The 20924-nt window shown below is 42.5% G+C and overlaps 3 protein-coding genes across 8 annotated transcripts; 1 reads left to right on the top strand and 2 right to left on the bottom strand.

Moving 5' to 3' along the window:
- The first annotated feature begins 40 nt into the window (after positions 1–40).
- On the top strand, positions 41–3854 carry LOC137782147 (glutamate-rich protein 6). 6 transcript variants are annotated; one of them, XM_068571279.1, is made up of 13 exons: positions 41–59; positions 728–762; positions 1037–1145; positions 1269–1321; positions 1452–1580; positions 1669–1761; positions 1852–2063; positions 2186–2226; positions 2342–2514; positions 2708–2790; positions 2912–3070; positions 3244–3469; positions 3558–3854. In XM_068571279.1, the coding sequence occupies exons 3-13, from the start codon at positions 1127–1129 to the stop codon at positions 3816–3818; spliced, it is 1449 nt and encodes a 482-aa protein (XP_068427380.1). In that variant the 5' UTR covers positions 41–59; positions 728–762; positions 1037–1126; the 3' UTR covers positions 3819–3854. The 6 variants fall into 6 exon arrangements, with proteins under 6 accessions (XP_068427380.1, XP_068427378.1, XP_068427379.1 ...); XM_068571277.1 differs by lacking the exon at positions 41–59 and adding an exon at positions 83–171; XM_068571278.1 differs by lacking the exon at positions 41–59 and adding an exon at positions 120–208.
- A 556-nt stretch (positions 3855–4410) lies between these two features.
- selenot1a (selenoprotein T, 1a) lies at positions 4411–7827 on the bottom strand. Its single transcript, XM_068570898.1, has 6 exons — positions 7661–7827; positions 6721–6831; positions 5711–5837; positions 5308–5395; positions 5022–5188; positions 4411–4924 (listed from the first exon to the last, which is right to left on the bottom strand). The coding sequence occupies exons 1-5, from the start codon at positions 7798–7800 to the stop codon at positions 5064–5066; spliced, it is 591 nt and encodes a 196-aa protein (XP_068426999.1). The 5' UTR covers positions 7801–7827; the 3' UTR covers positions 4411–4924; positions 5022–5063.
- A 970-nt stretch (positions 7828–8797) lies between these two features.
- On the bottom strand, positions 8798–15204 carry kif2c (kinesin family member 2C). The gene is made up of 21 exons (XM_068570960.1): positions 14941–15204; positions 14754–14848; positions 14349–14450; positions 14150–14198; positions 13345–13458; positions 13094–13213; positions 12697–12803; positions 12477–12572; positions 12329–12383; positions 12056–12218; positions 11761–11851; positions 11590–11653; positions 11287–11378; positions 11034–11176; positions 10722–10935; positions 10400–10510; positions 10200–10267; positions 10009–10087; positions 9839–9919; positions 9633–9726; positions 8798–9301 (listed from the first exon to the last, which is right to left on the bottom strand). Exons 1-21 carry the CDS (start codon positions 14999–15001, stop codon positions 9240–9242), a joined length of 2061 nt encoding a protein of 686 aa, XP_068427061.1. The 5' UTR covers positions 15002–15204; the 3' UTR covers positions 8798–9239.
- Between the last annotated feature and the right edge of the window lie 5720 nt (positions 15205–20924).

Raw genomic sequence — 20924 nt, 5'->3', positions numbered from 1 at the left:
CATTGATTGCTCTCTAATCACCTGCAATCAGTTCCACCTGGGAAATGTGACTGCCACAGGTCAGGAGAGGGAGGTGGGTGGGAGGGATGACCTGGTTAATACAAGATTTCATTAGCAACCACCTCACCAACTGAGGGAGAAAAGAAGCACAGCCAGTCCGCCATCTTTTAGGTAAATTGTGTTCAAGCATGTGTTACTGCATGAAGAGGTGGGTGGAGAGGAACAAAGCACATTACTTTACAAAACCTGTTTTAATGAACTTTTAACAAACTGTCAACTTTCACCGTTATAAGTTACATAAGGATTTCTTGATTTAAAAGTAGAAGTGGGTTAGGGTTCATGCCAGCACATTGATGCAGTAAACAGTCGGCACTTTGACAGTATTATATATATTGCATTGGTTTTATAACGTCTGTCGCTTTTAAACCAGACAGCGGCCATGAGGTATTCAAGGATTTAGGGATATTGTATTGTCCTTATGCAACACTGGGATGTACAACAACATGCAGTGGTAGCATTTGTAGTACATTCCTGAAGCGCATTTTTTGAATTTGCATCATAAGGAATAAACAACAGCAACATAAATACTTCTCTATGCATGTAATAAGGCCATCTTCACATTCGAAATACAACACGAGGAAAACATTGTCCGTCATCTTCGACTGTGTTTGAGCATCATGACTCAACAGAGTTTATTATGTTTACACATTGCTGTTTCATCTCCAAGGCGACTAACAACAGCAGCAAGTGCAAGCCATTCAGGTGAGTCTAACCTCGTGTGTACGTATTACATTGCTTTGGGTTGGTGTGCTTTTATTCATTTATGTAATTTAAAGATATTTAAAGTCAATATTTTGGAACTCTCAAGAACAAAACATTTGATAGATTTATTCTCTTGTTTTCACGTTGCATCCGGAGTAATGTAGACAATAGAAACAAGATAAGTGTGTAGTAGAGATATGATGTGGTTTAGACTCTCTGAGATATTTGACATGTGATTGCTTTATCATCTTTTTACCATATACGTTCATCTCAGCTGGAGAGAAACTAAACATAAGCAGTGAATGCTGATATTCTCTTCCTGTGACCAAAACCTTCCACTCCTGTTGGAAGAACAGCCAAAAAGATGAGCTCCAGCTCTTTATGTGAGTCGGTTTCAGGCGCAATAAAAATGGAATTATTAGAAAATAACTGGAAAGGAACACCGATAGTTTTCTTTTCTTAGTACATGATGATCTAACAATTCAACAATAACTCTTGTTTATTAGATGCTGCTACATTCCAACATGACCTCGGTGATGCACCGCCTGTCCTGCACTACGTAAGACAGATCAAGTCGTGAACAATACACACATCGATTCTCCTTTTCAGCTCAAGTCTTTTTCGTTTCAATACATATCTCATGGTTCAATTAATGAATTAGATTTGTGTTTTTCCCTTGGTTTGGTAAGAGGAAACCAGAGGGTCGTCCACATTCTGTCGGCAACCGCCCCGTCTACTATCTCACAGCGGAAGGAGTCCTGAGGTACAATCGGGAGACCGACCACCACAGGATGAGCTTAACGCCCATTGTTCCCGGGGTATACAAAGATCAAACTGTTTTGAAATCCCACCGACAGCAACACGCCTTTCTGTTACTCACTAGTGACACACTAATATGTGGTCCAGTACCAGGCCCTGACGGCATACCCAGTGAAATGTGAGTACTGTGGACAAGAGGCCAAGCCTTCCCTGGATCTATCATGGGCACAGGTGCCCCAGGTGAGGAAGAAAGTGCAGACGCGAAAACAAATCACCCAAATACACGTGACGCCGCTGACCTCCTTGCATCCTACTGTGTGTTCGTCTTAGGCGTTGGCAGTCTTCTGCTGTGCCCAGCGGCGGCGGCTGTGTTCTGTTCTGGTGAAGCAGAGACGGGTGGTCGAGGAGAGGTGTGCCCTGAGGGCCGCTAGGCCAACAGCAACGAGAAATAAGCCGAAGAGGAAGATGAACATGCCTCAGTTCAAAACCAAGGAGATATTCGACCACAACAGCCTGGTCATGGAGTTAACGAAGAGAATCGGGTACACATGTTCATCTTCAACTCAGCCAACACACAGAAACAAAAACAGTCAAATGATGTTCTTGATAAATACAACTTTACAGCAGTAAAGTCAAGTGTAATATTATTTGTTTCTTTCATCAGAAAACCATCAGACTTGATGAAACTCCTCGTTGCAAAAGTCCGTGAGTGACAGCTCAGTGAGCGACCTCCATCCACAGCTTTCATCTGTTCAGTCATGATAAACGGTGTGTGACTTGAAATAGCTCCGCGGGACTGATACACTGTTCTATTGTTTAGCTGATCCACCGTCCAACAACTTCCGGATGTCTCTAGTGCCGACGGATGGCTGCTGGACATTGTTCCCTTGCAGCACCATTGAGGAGCAGCTGAAAATTGAAGCGGAAAAGGAGAAGGCAGTGTTGCCTCCTTGTGACCACGAGACACTTTCGTTTGGGATGTGTCACCATCAGGTACCCACAGATCCCCATCATGTCTTCTGCTATGAAAGTCCAAAGAATACCTTACTCTAAAGGGCCAGTGTGTAGGATTTAGTAACATCTAGCAATGTGGTTGCAGATTACAATGAACAGCCATATTTTGTAATGGAGGCTTTCTGTTATGAATTTGCATTTCCTGACTTTGTTTAACCTCATGTGTTCACAGCACGGGGCGGGGCTCATACAGAAGTATTATTCCAATGGCGTGACATTTCTTACTGCGTTCCCCGATGGCTCTGTCCAGGTCTTGTATCCACTCATGTAATGTTAGTAGATTATTTTTATTAGTACTATCTTTTCAGCGAGCAGGAGTTTGTTTGACTGCATGTGCAATGCAAGCCGTACTCCCATCCTTATCGGCATGTGACAGCTATCCCTCAGGGCTCTTGGCTCTCGTGGTCTCGGTCACAAAGAAAAATGGAAGAGTCTGCATCGTGTACGATGACTGCGACGCCGCCGATCAACCAATGAGAGCCCTGTTCCAGTCTGACGGCAGTGCAACGTGCTATCACAGCAATAGAAACATATGGTACAAAGAAAAGGGTTAACATAGAGAAATTATCTATTTAAAATGTTTAGAATTTGTATTGATAATGAAATATGAATTAGTTAATATTTAGGTAAATATAAAAGGAAAAGTTTCTTTACGAATAGGCGCATCTAACGTGTTTTGATGATTGCGTGCATGTGTTCATGTCGCAGGCTGAGCTTAGACCGTTCAGGCGGTCAGTGTTTGGACGAGCGGGGATCCAGGGTTCGGCGGTGGAGGTGGAGCAGCCTGGGCGGCACTGCCACGCCCCTGTACCCCGTCTTTCTTTCCCTCAATGACACTATTGGGGTTCGAGTCTTCGGGAAGGAACACGTGTTTGTCTCTTTCCTAACAAGAGGTCAACAGGCAAAGTTCAGCGTGGGGTCCTGCTGCGCTCAGGTGGAGCATCGTTGGCTGTTTTGTAAACGTTGTTTTCCGTCTACATGTCCATCTTGCAGCATGAAACTTAGTTTGTTGTCCCCTCCAGCATGAATGTGACATGGCGCCTGCAGGAGCAGCATTATTCAAGGAGGACCTGTTTGTGAAGGTAGCCAGAATCAGGATCTGCCTGGTCATTCAGCAGCTCCACCAGTACCTGCTGACGCCATCTTGTGCCCGGCTGCCGAAGATCAAACAAGCGGCTCACCTGCGTGTCGTCGCCCAACAGCTTCTGGACATCAGCACTGATGTGACGATGGGCGAGAATGAGAGAACCTTCATCCAGAGCAGCCTCCACAGTTGTCTTTGATGTACTGGTATTAAAGCATCCATGAATAACCACAAATTATGTTCTATTTTTTAACCAAACATCAACAGTGAATCTGGGTTATTGACTAAGATTATCTTTTATGACAATGAAAAGCCATATCCCGTCAGTTTCTTCAGTTACTCCTAAAACTCACAATGAAAGGAGGCAACTTTATGTTCAGGAACATCCCAACAAAACCAACCAGTGTGCATGGCACTAACGCCACGATTCAGTCGTTGTACATTGTACGCACTTAATCCGGTTTGTCTTCTAAACAAATCAGTGGCGCTTCTATTGTCTTGCTAATAGCATTAGGATGAGCAGATGGCTGAAAGATGTGCACAGACTCACGGAGGCCATCTGCTTTAAGAAAATACTGAGCATCTTCGAGTCACTCTCTACTTCTCATGAACCTTGAAGGTCGTCACACTGTCGACCATCTTTTGGCTTCATGTGCTGAAAGTAAGCTGCACTCCATCATTCAGTAAACCAACAGCACACAGATGAGTAAGTTAGTAACAGATCGCTTCAAAGTTAAACACTAACCCTATTCAGTGTTTTTCTGAAGGTTTGAGTAAAAGCCTCACAACTCAATAGTTACAATATGTTTTTATTAATCTTCTCAGCTTACTTCAAGTTATGCAAATATAAAAACAATTATTCAGAAATCATAGAGACAATCACCAATGATAGTTTCACGACAGTGAAGACAGATTGGAAGTGTTAAATTTCTCTACATTGCTAAGCTACGTTTAGAACAATAAAGTTAAGATTCTACGTATGGCTCAGTGGTATAACTTACAATTTTATTTAATTTACATAGATCAATTTAAGTTAAAGACTATAAGTATCAATTTGAAATCTCTCTTTATGTGACCATTGATGACCTGGATGAAATCCGCAGTAGTATGAATAGTACAAGGAAATGACAAAAGAATGGCCGGCGCTGTAGCCGTGGATCCCACTCTGGCGTCTGGGGCGGGGCGTCTCCAAGGGGCATGGTGAAGGCTGATGGGGCATCCAGTCTGTGCTAGCAGTCTTCCTGCCTTCAGCGCAGACCTTCATAAACATCCCTTCACAGCCCAGTGAGAAACCCACCTCAAAACCTTGATAGAAGGAATTTAAAAAAAAAAAAAAAAAATAGCCAATGAGTCTCACAAGTAAGGAAAGCAAAAGACTGGTTGTAAACACCAGAGTACTTACATGGAGGGGCTTTTAGCTCCAGCCAGGACACGACGAGGAGGGTTAGGAGTGGAGGTGTGTTCCTGTGTTCATGTGAACGTTCATCTTCATCTCGTTGTCCAGGATTTGCACCAGCTGCTGCATGGAGGGCAGGTGACCCGACTCTAGCTTTGACCACACCGGCACATCTATGGGGAGAAGAAAAGAAAAAAATACTCATCACTACATTTCACCAGAAAAAACACACAATAATGTGAAAGAATCAAACTGAAGTCAGAAGCACTGGGCTCAGACATTAAGTACTCACCATTTAATGTGATCTCAAAAGCTCCTGTAGACATTAACTGGTTTTCAATCATATTGCTGAGGAAGAACACCATCATGCAGGCATATATCTGAAACAAGCAGACAAATTAAAAAACTTTTCCAGTTTGCACAAAAACTATTGTCTTGTCCTCCACCCCCTTTATTTTTACTGGCAGTTGCATTTTTCTTATGTTGTGCTCATGTAATGTATCACGAAGGCAGTTACTAAAAATATACTGTTTAAGCATTGCATCAGTGTAAATGCTCGTAGGAGTAGTGTGCTCATGAACAGGTACATGAGAAGCTGCTTTAGGACACTAATAATAAATGCATTTGTTTATTTCCAAAGAAAAAAAATAAATAATCTGACCGTTAAGGACTCCTATAGTTCCAGTGAACCTTACCTTATTTCCCTGGCCCCACTCCCAAATGCCCGGGGCTTGCATACCAATGAGGGCGAATGGGTCCTTGCCAATAATAATCAGCCCAAGCACTAGCAGTTTGAACACCGACAGGAAGGAAGCAAAATGTCTAAGGAAATAAAAAAAGAAACTGTCCTTTAATACAATTCTTCTCTATTTATCTTACATTGTCCCAAAAAAATATTCAAATGGACACCAAGAGACACACAGTATACATAAAATATCATCTTGACACAAGTGTAAACATATTAGTTGAACACGGCTGAGAGAGAAGGGCCTGTTTACTGTGTTTGAACTTAAACGTTGAACTTAAACATGTGTAACTAGTTGAACTACATCAGTGGACGCAGACATATTCTTTCAGTAACTAAACCAGTCTGAAGAATTTGAAACCTAAGGTGTGATACTGTCGCCTTCCTTTAATGGAGATAATCTCTGGTGTATTCATTAAGAGTTCGCCTGATGAGGACCCAAGGGTCTCAGTGATGCCGTGCCTTTAACTACAACACCTGGGACAGGTGCACCAAACGGTCTCACATGGAGACTCAGGCACTGAGCCAAATACAGCTATTGATGCTTCACTACTTTATTACATGAATGCGTTTCCAATGTTTAGCCGAACCTCATCGATATAAACGGAGGGAACAGTGAAATCAAAAGGATTATAATACTAAAAAGAACATTAAAACCTTCATGGCAGTAGGTTTTATGGCAGGATTTGACTTAGGCTGTATTTGTTTCCACTAAGTGCACCTTTTAAAATTCAACCCAAAAAATGACAATTGATTATAATCATAAAAATAAAAAAACTATGTGGACCTATATTCATTCATTTTAAGGGCCAGTAGATCTGTCTAAGTCTGTAAAACCACCAAAGACTGCTCCATGGTCAGATGAACCTTCCACAGCTAATCCCAGCTAATCCCAGGCAGCTTTAATAGAGCTAGATGTAAAGCTACTTGTAGCGAGGCAGACAGACAGACATCTCTTACCGATACAGGGCCACAGGGAGATAATTCTCCCCTTCAATTCGGATGTCTGGGTACCGCTGGTACAAGGCCTGCGTGTACTCCTCAAACACCCGCTTGTACCCTCAGGAAATGCTGCAAGAAGACAGACACACCGTTAGAAAGACACACACACACACACAGTGTACAGTTGCAACAAAACAGGAACAGAAAGGCAGACGCAACAATACAGGGATCCAAGGGTAGAGAATGAATTTAGCCTTGAGATCACATGTGAAGCCCTCTGTAATCTGTTAGACTAGTATGGTTGGAGAAAGTTAGTGGTGACATTAGTGAGACATTCCAGCAAGAGCCCCTTTAAATGCCACACGTCATACCTTTACTCCAATGCTACATGTCCGTCCCTGGACTAGGATTACGCTCCCTTGCACACATGTTAAAAACACGTGACAACGTGACTTGCGTAACGTTAGATGTTAACGACGAACACGTAACATCGCTAATGTTTGATGTGTTAGTAAGTTACGTTGAAGTTAGCTTTAACGTAACTTGTCAGCACGAGCTCGACACTGTCAGACGGACCGATCATGTTACCAGCACTGTGAAAACCCCAATGGTCCGGCCAATAACCACGAAACACCCGCTGAAGTGACGTCGTGGGTGCACGTTAGCTCGCCTCTGACAGCGGAAGCGGGGCCACGCTTTCGACGAAATGTTCACGAGTGGGGGCACAACAACAACAAAAAACATCATATATACTACGTCAACATTTATTCTAGCCTTGTGTTTGAAAAGCTGTTTGTCTGACTCACGCCAAATGAGTAGAAGAGCTCCTTCTCTCCTCATACGCGTAGTAAACTAAGCTACCGCTGTCAGGTCGCTAGCTCTCGGCCTACGGTGTTAGCCGGGGAGTTCAGCTAGTTAGCTTGCGATGACTCGCCAATAATTCCACCTTTTTGCTCACCAAATTTGAAACTTGAGAAGAGGTCCCGTCGCAAATTGCATCTTCATCTTCTTCACGCCGCTGCCGTCACCAGACGTGGCGCAGCACAGCGAGAAAAGCCCCAAGACGAGGAGCGAAAACCGAAACCACTTCATCGCCATCCGTCCCTGGTTCTCTCACTTGTCAGATGGAGGTGCAATTTAATCTGTTCGGCCACTGGTTGGTCCCGCCTCTTGCTGTAATCTAACGGGGACCGGGCTGCAGCGCCACCTGCTGCTCTGGCTGTCTCATCGAAAGTGCCTACTGAATATTATTGGCGTTATGAGTTTAGGCCACTTCTTCTACCTTTTGTTTTTAATTAATATATCTGAACGTGAGTTTTTATGAGTCCTTCTAAAAAATAAATAAGACACATTTATAATAACCCAAAAATGAATGTTCAGTAGTGTGGTAAAAATAATACAGCATACTAGTGTTAAAGAGTTTAAATTATAGACATAACCTGAATGTATAATTTCCCAAACCTTTTAGATAACCTTACAAATAACATTTGTTAAAAAACAATCGGCAACTGGACGACAACACCTAACCAACACCACCAATATTATTTACATGAACTTGGATGAGTTTTTGAACCATTTATTAAACCTGTCGGTTAACTGAACAATTAGTTGACAGCCGTGTCCTCAGACTTCACTTTAAATGGCACTGAGCCATTTGTGCTTTTAAATCCGGTGGAACAGGTACTCAGAAATAAGTATTAGTCAGTTTAAACATTGGCTTACAAGAACTCTGCATAATCACAATCTTATTGATTGTGTTATCAATCTGAACATGTAAAGTCATTAAGTACTCAAATTAACACAAATGTAGAGAAGTAAAAAGTACAAAATTTGCCTCTGAAATATAGACATAGAAATATAAAGTAGCCTGAAAAAGGCAACAATTATGAAGCACAAGCATCTCAAAAGCATACTTGAGTAAATGTACTCAATTACATTTCACCAATATTTATTAGAATAAAACAAAACAAATAAAATGAATGTCTGCTGCTTCCACATTGGCATCAAACTCTGGTCTTGGTCAAATAATCCAGTGTCTGCGACATGCGACAAAACACACAAGTGGCTCCTCAAAAGACGTAAAACATCAATAAGATAGTGTCAGAATACTTTATTTATTTAATTTGGCCAGGATAATGAGCTTCTCATTTGGCTCCTTTGCGGTAAATGAAAAGAAATGAAGGACCTCTATTAGAGAACATTGTGAAGAAGAAACGCGACTGAGAGAAAGTAAATGATTTGAAACCAGCAGCCAATGAATGACTCCGTCCTCTTTCATATTGTCTAAAATCTATTAAAAGGAGGTTCTGTGTAGAAGTAGTTCAGTACTATAGAAGAGAATAAAACAGAAGACATTTGAAGCGCAGCATTTTAAAAGATGGCAGCACCTCCGTCCTAAACCAGATGTGAGAAGCCGCACATATTACAGAGAGCTAAAGGATTCTGGGTGTTCAACATTTGGAAATGAAGGGTCAGGTGCAGAGGACATGACTGGGTTGGTGGAGACAGGGCCCAGTGTTTAAACCAGTACACACACTTCAGTAGCCTTGTCTCTGCATGTGCTTCTGGTCCACAGCAGTCTGCAAGGCAAGTACCAGGTCTGTGGATGGCAGATAAAACGGAACAAATAAAGCACATTTATCCACCCAGACTTCAGTCCTTTATGTAAGGTAGTTTTGTGACATTTGATGTAGTCAGCACAAGGTTTCTTCTGTGGTTCTCCCTGGTCAGTGTACAGTAATCACACACACTCGCTGTCTGACCCATTTGAAGACTACACGGCCTCATGCTGGTCAAACAACAAGGAGGCTGGTTATAGGCAACCTCTTTCTTGGTTGAATTTCAGGTTTTTCCCAACAAAACAGCAGTCCAAAGAGGTGCAATTAGATTTACAAACAAAACACTACAAGAACAAACTGGTTTGTACAAACCTAATAAATTCTTTGTGCTAGCCACCATATCTGGAAGTTGGGCCTCGATATCGTAAGAGATTTCCCCCATTGACCTGAAGACTTTGTTGGTCCTCTGAGAAACAAAAGTGACACAAGTTTAAGGATTTACAGAGCCAATAAAGAGAAACGGCATAGTCCCGCGTCTTGTTTGCTGTAATGAAGAGCCGACTTTTTAAAAACTCTACCTGGAACTGCTCATAAACCTTCTCCCCCATCTCTGCTACTTTGGATGGGACATCGTGTACACTGGCATCCTCAATAGATTCCTACAACACATTTACAAGCAACATTTTGGCAAACTATGCACAACATTAACAATAAGTATGATTTTTGGACTGATCTTGTTTGAACCGACCTCCTCTGTGGAACTATTCATGGGCTCTTGTGCCATAGCTGCTGCAGGAGCATTGGTATTCCCCTTCAGCTCCTTCACTCTGCCAGAGGACGGGAAACAGTTTCATGTTTTATTTGAGTAGGTTAGTGGCTAAAAAGGTAAGAACTAAACTACCTGGAATGATATCAAAACTTCATAAACCAAGTATGTACCTGTCAGCATAGCGTAGCGTGTTCACCGTGTAATCACATGATGCCATGCTTGGAGACACCATCGCAATCTATGGAATAGGAGCAGGGAAACTACATGTATATACATTCACACCATGCTTTCTTGATGTGCATCAGCCACTAAAAAACCTTAACACACCATATGCCAAACAGAGTAAGCCAGGTTTGGAGGTTTAACGCACCATGCACGTTCTGGACTTTTCCCCAATGAAGGAGTCTCTGAGGACTTTGGTCAAAGTGGACATTCGGAAAGGAATGTGATCGCTGTTCATCCCCAGGGAACGGATACACTCCTACAGGATACAAGAGTGGACACATGGGAATATTAGGTGTGATTTACATGTACGGTTCTGAAAATGTCAAGCATTTGCAGTATTTTAATTTTCTCTACAGGCTCAATGTGCGAAGGCCGGGTTACTTTACATGCAGCAGAGCTGAGAGAGAAAACATGGGAGATTTGGATTAAAAAATGTAGACTTTCCCATTGATGCTTCCTTCGCTCACCTTGAGCGCCAGCAGGCTGCGGTTGATCTCAGAAGTCTCCACCAAAGTGCTGCGGTCATTGCTACTGACGTCGGTGCCGCGCTCGTTGCCAGCCAAGTCAACCAGGGAAAATTTGCCATGCAGCGTGTTGCCGCGGTCGCTGCGCCGCAGGACAATCTGAAGAATGGCATGCGAGCGGGAGGAGTTGGCGTTGACAGAAGTCTGGCCTGATGTTCTGGAGAGACAAAAGGACAGAAGGAAAAGGAAAGGAGCAAAGTTAATGTCAATTGTTTTTGTGAACCATCACGCGCGTGTTGACCATCACAGCGGTACCTGCATGCACTGCCCAGCTGGATCATCTTGATGACCTCCTCTGCTTTGGACACGTAGACCTCCTCCAGGCCCACAACCTGGACCTGCTGTCGGTCGTCCTCCAGAACACGGAGCTTGGTCTTCTTATTCAGCAGGTCATACACCTAAATAAATAAAAAGTATATTTCACTTTCAGGATGAATTGAATATGCAGATGTTTGCGTAAGATATAAAAAAAATATATATTTAATTGGTGAAGGGAGGTTTTTCTTACTTTTCCATTGTAAATCTCAAAGAAGCTGACGTGAGGAGCGAGTTCCAGGTGGGCATACCTCCCGTGGTCCAGATAGGAGAAAACATCCTGGGCTGGATGTGAAAGACAAACATTAAAGTGAAGTAACAATAGAAGTGGCCGATTAGGACAATCTTGGATGTACTGTAGTTTAACGAATGAAGCAATAGAACTCAGTCACATCCTGAGTGATCGGTTAATTATCTTGTTATAAAAACCCAGATGAAGTCATTTCTTCTCAGTGATGTGCATGGAGAGCCATTGGACGGATGCTTGTGGTCCTACCTGCCAAAGCGTAGATTCCTTTAGCGCTGTTCTGCTTCCTCCCCATGAAGTCACCTCCCATTGTCTTGGGTGGAAAATAATGCCACAAAAAAATAAATAAATATCAAATACAATTCTACAAATGAAATATAGTGCTTTGAGACAATCATCATACAAAAAGCAGAGTCTTACATGAGTCTTCCCACTCCCCGTCTGGCCGTAAGCAAAACATGTTGCCATACCGCCTTCAAAAATGGACTGGACCAAAGGTTTGGCTGTGAAGCTAAAGAGGAAAAATAGCATCTCCATAAATGTTTTCCTTTATAAAAGACAATAATGGCATGTTATGAAAAGTCTCAACATTAATACAAACATTAAAGTAATACTCTAGTAGTTAACGCCATCATCTACACATCAAGTTATTTGCAGGAAACCTGCAATCGAATCTACTTTGTTGCTTCATGACAAAGACAACGCGAGGTCATACTTGTAGACCAGCTCGTTGGTGGCCGTCTCATTGAAGGTGAAGTCAAAGTGGAAGATTTGGTTGTCCAAGTACTTGGTGAGGTCCACTTTCTGTTTTGGCTCATGGACGAACAGAGCCCCGTTTCCAGGTATGGACACAACATCGATCTCCTTTTTAATAACCTCTGGAATACACAACAATGTCATGAAGGCATGGATTTCTGCAGCATCACTATTAATTACTTCATGGTCAGATGTTAATGTACACAGGATGTTAGAAATCACTCCAGTATACCTTGCTTGTTCAGGGGTCGCTTGCGGACGCACACGCAGATCCTTTTAGGTTTAACCTGTAAAAACACAACATATGCTATAAATATGGCCGTCATGGCACGCCAGCATACAGCTTCATGAGGACCTCGTGTTACAGTGTTCAAACTCACATGGTCGGTTGATGAGAAGGGGGTCATCTCCAAGGTTTCTCTGAAGTCTTCGATCATGTCGTAGAACTTTTGGTTTGGTCGGGAAGGCTCCCCAAACTCATAGGAAATCAAAGAATAAATGTAAATAACATGCGAGTGATGCCTTCTGGTGTTGAAAGCTCAGAGCAAGTCAGATGTTTCCAAATAAAAACAATTTAAAGAGTTAAACAAATAATCTCACTTTTCCCCTCTTCACCGGCATGTCGGGGGGCTTTACGACACAAGACAATCTTTTGCTGCCTTTATTTAGCTCTTGTAGAGCCACCGATTTTCTTCTTGCTGAAGTACCTAGAGATGATAACACCAAATGCCCCCACATCTCATTGTTATCGTGCAATATGCAACAAACCTAAATGACAAAGCGTACGTGCCTCAGATCATGACCCACAGGTTTTCATATAACAGAGGTGACACAGTCCATGTCTTTGTAGTTGCCAAATATTTGTGTCTTGAATAAAAGAACTAGAGTGCAGTTGTGACGTTAATGTGTAAAGATGTCTCTCTTCGTGTCGGGGATACGTCTATGGATGCGAGTGATCGAGTGGATACCTGATATTGTTGTGAAATGCGTTACTGACCTTTGGCTGCAGGTGGAGCCGTTCTTTCAGGCTCATCGTTTTCTTGTATGGCCTCACGGGCTGAAGTCAGCGACTGTGTTGGCTTCACCGAAGTCTTTTTACGCTGCTGTTTAGGAAGCACTAGGTACGGAAAAAGAGTGACCTTGGGATTAACAACATGTCCTATTTTTAAAATTACTCAGCAAAGACAGCACTAAAAGATTTAGATGGAAAATACCTGAAAAATCTAATAATAATAATAATAGTTCTACCATAAGGGAGATCAGAGCCGCCCGTCTCCAGGTTTGCCAAAGAAGACTCAAAGGTCAAGACTGGAGCGAGAGCCGGAGCCTGAAACATGCACGTCTGTCTGGTCTGAGGCCGAACTGAAAGGAAGACAAAGTCAGTCAAACGGCTGCAGTAAGAGTGTCAGTGACTTAATTAGCATTGATAGCATTTTCTGGAGTTAAAGTAACCCAAACTCTCGTACATTAGAGGGGAAAACTGTTCTTTGTCGAGTCTCCCAAATCAAAAGTGACTACAGAACAAACTTCCCATTTAAAGAGGTGAAACGAGATCCAACAGAAAGCCAGAAAGTGATAAGTGAGCCATGAGTGATGAACACAGGTGCAGGAAAAACCATCAACTAAATTATTAAATACTCATTTATATATTTTCATAAGAAAATACTGCTGGCTGAAGATGAATAGTGCATTTTTCATAATCAACAAATTGATAGTGCTGCATGCCCAGAATCACTCAATACCCAAAGCTGTTTATTTGCATCCCTCTGTGGCAAATCATAAATTCTCCTTGGCCAGGCCTGAGCATCGCTACGCTCGCCAAGAGTTGTGGATTATATTTTGCACGCACACCCTAAATTTTACTAACAAAAAGGAGTGAGAGACTCAATTTCTGAAGCAAGAGGAACGTGCATGCCATAGCGACCTGTATCCTCGGCTTGGTTCGCTGCTTGAGCAGAAGCTTTTGGAATGAAACAAGCTGTTAGGAGACAAACTAAGGACATAGAAAGTAAAAAAAAAAATAATTTTAAAAAAGTACAATAGGTTTACATACAGGAGGCAGGGGCAGGGATCCTGGATGAGCGCAGTCGACCCTCATACTTCTACAGAGAGACAGAAACAGCTCATTGCACCAGTTGTTTAGATGCAACTGTGAGCTTAAACTTCTGAAAGTGTAAACGTTCCAGTTCTTAGATATCTGGTTCAACCTGTCGCCATTGCCACAAGCAGCTCTTGGCCCAAGTAACACTCACCTTGTCTGGAGCAGGAAGGTCTGGGTCCACAGTGTGGTTGGCGACAGCCTTTATATGGTCCAGGAGCTCTGGGTTGAGTGTGCATAACTCCAGCATGTCAACCTAAATCACAAACAAACGCATCTTAACTCAGATTGGACTGATCGTCAACATGCTTTAAAAGATGAACAGAAACAGTTGTTTCACAGAGCTGCATAATAAAAAGCTGCATCCCTGCTCAGCATGGTTATAAACTAGGATGATTGACTTCGGTGTTCTTGACAATGTAATTTTCTGTGGCTGCTTCTCATATTGGTGTTCTGTTAAACACCATTAGATATAACTTATCCTGACCATTGAAAGTAATAACCAGTAACTAGTAGTAACGGATGTCTTTACTGCGTTCATGGACTGATGGCTACTGACCTCCTTTCCTCTGCAGACGTTTCCTTCATTCCACTCCACCATGAACGTGGACTTCTTGGTGTCTACTGTCTTCACTGTAGCCAAATGGACTCGACCTGGTTTCACATTAACAACCCGCAAGTGAACAAAACGCCAATAAACGAAATGCAGCGTAACAACATGGAGAGTAAAGTGAAAGAAAACTCACCGTCGCTGCGACTGATTTTTACAGCTGCCCCAACAAGTTTTGGGTACAGGTGAGTCTCCATTTTCAGTCCGTATATTGGTTGTAACGGAGAAAAGCTAGCGATAATCCCAGGTAACGTTTGAGTTATCGTTAACGTTTTTGAAAAACCAGCTCGGTTAACTCCCGCTATCTAGCAATTATATTGTAGTTGCGATGAAACTATGTTCCAATTTCGTCGCTATAAAAAAATAATCGACCAACACAAGTACCGACCGCCAAAGTTTGAAATTGATGACACTTCCGGATCCGGAAGCATTTGATTGGTTGTCGTTTTTTATCCGGGACGGCTTTCTTCTTCTCTAGTTTTGAAAAATAAAGTTTAAAGCCAATTTGGCGCTATATTGCCCCCACGTGGGTCAGTAAGGGACGACCGTATGTCACCTTTATTGCAATTAGCAAACAAGGCATTTAGTTCTATATTACAGTTTTAAGTATTTATAAAATACTTGATGTATTTAGAAAAAGAATAGAAAGAAAATGATATGTATTATTATTATTATTATTATTATTATTATTATTATTATTATTATTATTATTATTATTATTATCATTATTATTATTATTATATAACTAGTCCATCTGAAATTATTTTGAGAAAGCTATCACAAAGCTGTACATTTTCAGATTTTATTTTATTTTATTTTTTTACTTTACTTCGCTAGTTTGACGTCTTGGTCATGTATATGCAAAAATATGATCAGCATATATAGAGTGATTTGATTTTTTACAACATTAAACTTTGTTTTACAGTTGTTGTATTTGATTACCACCACAACCTTTTCATACTAGAAACAGTTTCATGGCAAAGAGTAACAGTAATGATACGAAGGACCTAATCTAATCATTTATTTACATGCAAGTAGAGCATAAGCTAATTTAAACATGTTTGCTGAATGCCTTTGGAGGCCCTAAATTGTGATTTACAAAATATGTCAGTATATTGGCCTGGTTTGAATCAGGCTGATATACAATACAATTTACAAAGTAAGAACAACATTGCAAACTGACCATAAGTAAAGTGGAGATTTCCCCAGTGATAAAAAAAAAGAAATGCCACTGTTCATGGCGGTGCTAAACAACATTGAGTGTCAACCAAATCAAACATGTGAAGACCAGCGTCTTGAAACAATCACATATTGATCGTATTGACTTTGTCTTTATTCACTGCGTCATAAGCAAACATCATTTATCATCGTGTGTACTCCTGCTACTGCACTGCTTTCTCTGTTCAAAGGTGCCAATTCTAAATATTTAGCAGTTGGCATTTGCAAAACACACAATGTAGAAGCCTAAATACATTTCCACAACACTTAAAAGCACACTGCTGACAAATGTTGTGTGATATGTACGTGAGAGAATAGAAGTGTGTGATATGACACAGTTCTGCTGCTCGCTGATGGATTGCATCTCGTCCTCGTGATCACATGAATCCTGTGTTTGTCCACATGCTCGCTCTCTTCCACCGCAAACCAGGCACAACAGCTCAGTCCTCCATGACATCAACAACCAGGGACAGCTGACCCATAATGCAGTTTGGACTTGCCGTCAGCGTGGGAGACTTCTTCTCTTTTCTCCCCCCAGCCTTCCCACTCCTCTGTGCTCACACCCTCTCAGCCTCCAAACCTCCTAACTATACACAAGCTTATGTATACACATTCCCCCGCAAGCCAACGCTGACACATGACAAATCAAAGGTCTAATAAACAGCTTGTGCTGAACAGCCCCCCCCCTCCCCCCACCACCACCAAAGGATGAAAAATAAACAAATCCCTGTTGGTTTGGCCCAGCCAGGCCATTTGGTAGGTCTGTCTGTGGATGACTGGGTGGCCCAGGGTTGCTCGGTGTGAGGCCTGGGATGGAGCCACAACTGTTTCCTGTGAGCAGCCCAACCCCCAGAGCTTCTCCTCAACTGGCTTGGTGGGTGGTATTCCCCTCCTCCTTCTTTTCCTCTCATCCCCCACACTCCTCCACCCTCCGCTCTGTCAGGCTCTCTCCTCCAGCAGCTCCTCCCCCGTCCCTTCCTCCCCTCCCTCTCTCAGCTCCAGTCCTCGGCTAAACGCTTCCTCCCTGGCCGTGAGAGGATGGAGTTGGCTAAACAACTTCTTTTTTTATTTAATTCCATGTGCCACATATGAAAATAAGTTTCTCGTCTCTTTACGTCAACATGTCTGCGTGCTTTTGGTTTCTCATCAGCTCTGTGACATCACTCATAAACAATGCCGTACGGCTCATGAGCTCATTGTACATTCATTGTTTACTCGTGAGCGTTTATGTTCACATCCAGAAACAATATTTGATCATTACAAATAACTGTGTTTATTATTATTGTACTATGTCGTCTCACGTGATCTTAAGGAAACTTAAATCCTTACTCGGGTCTTTAATATAATCTTTTTCTCTCTTTGAAACCATTTCCAAGGAAATCTAGCGGGAAACTCAGACTTCCTGTTTCACATTGTTGTCTACAGAGAGAGATATTGAACAGCTGTTGTTGTATAACTGTTATGATACTTTGAGCGTGTGTGGTAAATGTATGTATTTACTTCATGTATCTTCATTACAAGTTCCTCCTCTGAGTGTTTCCAGGCGTCTGAGTCATCTGGTGCTCTTCATCTTATCACACAATATGAAGCGACAGACATCATGCTGATGATGAATGTGTCTGTTATTCTTCTCAGCTGTATGCAACAATGCACATCTTTGTGCTACAGCATTCAACAACAGCTGTAGCTTTTGGCTTTGTCAGGTTTTGAGTATTTAGGAATCTTACTCAGCCACCCAGACTCATTGGAAGCGTTCAATATGTCCCCGTGGAGAAGTTCTTGTTGCCCTGCAGTCTCTCTGGTCAGCATCCCACCGTGTGGACGTTGTGTTCATGAACAACAGCAGCACAACTTGAGGCGCTGGTTTCTCAGCCTGCAGGCTGGTTGTGGCGGTTGATTTGAAGAAGGAGGCTTCTTGTATCTGTTGGCCAGAGTCTGTTCAACTGATCCCCTTTTTCCATCCGTCCACGAGCAAATGTTCTCAGTGTATAGAAACATTGGCAGTCCGTGGCTCTGTTCCCCTATACAGACTAAATAAACACATACGCATGAGCACACTTAGGAACCACCCAGGAAGGCCGACGGACCCGGAGAGAAGCAGAGGAACAAAAATAAAACATTACAGACGAGTATTGAACTACTGCTTCTTCTATTCTCCTGTCACCATAACGTAATCATTTGGCAAACACAGCAATTAATATCCATCGGCCTCTTTACCTCTTTACATTTTGGCTCATGCACGAGAGATTTAGATCGTTGCAGCCAATGTCCACAGTGCTGCTGCAACACGGACCAAATAAGGAATAAAGATGAAAGCAGTCACACAATGAAGCTTGAAAATATTGTAACTGTGTACTGATTTAATCATTCACTTTCTATAAGGATCATATTCAACCGAGTAGTTCTCCTCCTAATAAAGATCTGACGTGTGATACCTGGTGTGTGTGTGTTGCATTATGCCACTCGGCCAGCAGAGAGCAACACAGCTGCAAACACAGGAGGCTAAATAAAAGCAATATGGGCTCGGAAATAAAGGCCCCGACTGGGCCAATATTTAAAAAATAACTTTTCTATAGTTTCAGACATCGATGGTTTGGCATGATTAATTGTTTCATAAGTGAACGTGTGCGTCCGACATACAGCCAAAGATCCAAACTGAGTGAATACTGAGAGTCTGGAACGTTCTCTCATTGAAGCATTTTAGTATTCTTGGCATGTGGATCCTCTGAAACACGCCAGTGACCCGTTCTGGTTCCCGGCCCGTCGCTTCAGAAACGCTGCCGTACAATAAACTCACACATGATGTGTCTCACACACACACACACACACACACACACACACACACACACACACACACACACACACACACACACACACACACACACACAATAAAAAGCAATATGCACGAGTACCAATATGTTTTATAACTATTAACATATTTAAAGTCATATAATATGAAGTATTCAGTAAATAATTGAACATTATTTGGACGCTTTTAGGCCATTTCGGTACATTAAGGTATTAAATGTCATTAGTGTCATTGCTTTAAAGCCACACACACACACACACACACACACACACACACACACATGGTCAGCGTTTGCTTGGTAACTGGTCCTCAGGGCCCGTCTGTCACTCATAATTTCCGTGTTGGTCTTCATCAGTTTTCTGTTTCGACCAGAAAAGGCGACCTCACTGCAAAGTGAGAAAAATAATGTTTTCAGCTGAAAACCTGATTTAAACCTTTCCATAGAAACATCAGTGACACAGTAACAGACACCTGAGTCATCTCTGGCTGTGGAAGTATTCCTTAAGTTATCCAGAAGTCAATGAGTTTCTTCAAATGGCGCATGAGGAGCGACGCATCGCAGGCCTGCATGAACCTCTTTGAGGGAACACCGATGGAAACCACAAACCATGAAAAGCAGAGAAATGTGTCCGTGTGCTTTTTAGATTAATCCTTTTTCTTTTTTACGAGCTCACCAGAGGAGTCCTATGTTTGCTTGCACAGTGCAGGGAGCAACATGTGGACTCAACGTTCTCAAAGAAAACTACACTTCTACCAGAGTTTAACAGCCTCCTCTCACCACAACAATCACATGCGTCGCATGGAGACGCCCAAAAGCTTCAAGCTCCTCTTCAAGAGAAAAGCTGTGAGACGACTGAGCCACCAGGATAACATCAGTATGAACATCAGCTGCGGGGCTCCTCTCCAAAGAGATTGCAAACTCTGACTCATTTAGCTGGAAATAATGTTCCTGCATTGATGATTTGTGAAATGAAAACATTTCAGCTTTTATGGGAAAACTGCTCTGGCTCATAATAAGTAATGTGCTGTCTGTTAAGAAAAGCAGCGACAGGCTGCAGCTTGAGGCTAACGCAGCGATTAGCAGTTAGCATGAGCGAGAAAAGAAATAGAGTCAAACTTTACAAACAGAAATCATGTAAATGAATAAAACTCTGAAACAGCAAACGATGGTTCATCATCAAAGCTTCATCATTAAACAACTAAAGATTGTAAATCGTAATCTTGCACATGAATCCATTTAAAGCTCTTGGGGTCTTAAATCATGAGTGTTGTGTGTCCAGCCTGCAGACGTCCACGCTCCACTTCCCTTCATCGTTCATAAAGTCATATTCATCCCAGCATTCAGCCTGGTTTGGGTTCATTTCTGGGAGCTTGACTTTGCTAAGTGGAGCTGAGCTGGTGCTGCTTAAGCCTGACTCTAATAAGCTGCAGTGTTACTTTTATTGTTAGCGCTCCCTGAAAGTGTTAATGCCATTGTTTTCCTTTTCCATTGCAGACAATCACTTGGCGGAGCCTGAAGGGAAAACCACACATATGCATGGTGTCAATTATAGTTTATCCTCTGGTTTGCCTAACTTGCTTCAGAGTAAGGCTTTGCCTTATTGCTCCACCCTCCTCCTCCTCCTCCTCCTCATCTTCCTCCTCCTCCTCCTCCTCCTCCTCCTCCTCCTCCTCCTCCTCCTTCTCCTCCTCCTCCTCTTCCTCCTCCTCTCCTCTTCACCACATGAAATAGCTGTCTGTGCCAGCCTAGCGCTGAGCCTTCATTAGCTTTTACTACCCCACTTGGATGTGTTTAGCTTTGCTCTCTTTCTTTGCCTCTGACTGTGTGTGTGTGTGTGTGTGTGTGTGTGTGTGTGTGTGTGTGTGTGTCACCCTCAGTATGTGTCTGTGTCTGCATATGTTTAATTACCAACCTCAGCCCTCCCTTTGGAGAACCCCTCAATGCCATGCCACCATATCATTACACTGTGGCTACAATTTAAACTTCAGTTGCACACACACACACACACACACACACACACACACACACACACACACACACACAGACCAACATACCCTGGCTGGCCTGCACATTGTAAGAGCAGACAGTGGGG

This window comes from Clinocottus analis, unplaced genomic scaffold (genome assembly GCF_023055335.1).
Source record: "Clinocottus analis isolate CAN_PGR_092001 unplaced genomic scaffold, fCliAna1.0.p SCAF_11, whole genome shotgun sequence".
In the NCBI taxonomy this organism is placed as follows: domain Eukaryota; kingdom Metazoa; phylum Chordata; class Actinopteri; order Perciformes; family Cottidae; genus Clinocottus; species Clinocottus analis.
This window is presented reverse-complemented; position numbering and strand designations above follow the sequence as displayed.

Coding starts and splice junctions, on each gene's coding strand:
- LOC137782147 (XM_068571279.1), top strand. Junction 1,322..1,451: donor CACCGCCTGTCCTGCACTAC/GTAAGACAGATC, acceptor TGGTTTGGTAAG/AGGAAACCAGAGGGTCGTCC. Junction 2,227..2,341: donor ACTCCTCGTTGCAAAAGTCC/GTGAGTGACAGC, acceptor TCTATTGTTTAG/CTGATCCACCGTCCAACAAC.
- kif2c (XM_068570960.1), bottom strand. CDS start 15,001: ATGGAGACTCACCTGTACCCAAAACTTGTTGGGGCAGCTGTAAAAATC. Junction 9,727..9,838: donor AGGTTTATGAGCAGTTCCAG/GTAGAGTTTTTA, acceptor TTTGTTTCTCAG/AGGACCAACAAAGTCTTCAG. Junction 9,302..9,632: donor TAGCACAAAGAATTTATTAG/GTTTGTACAAAC, acceptor TGCCATCCACAG/ACCTGGTACTTGCCTTGCAG.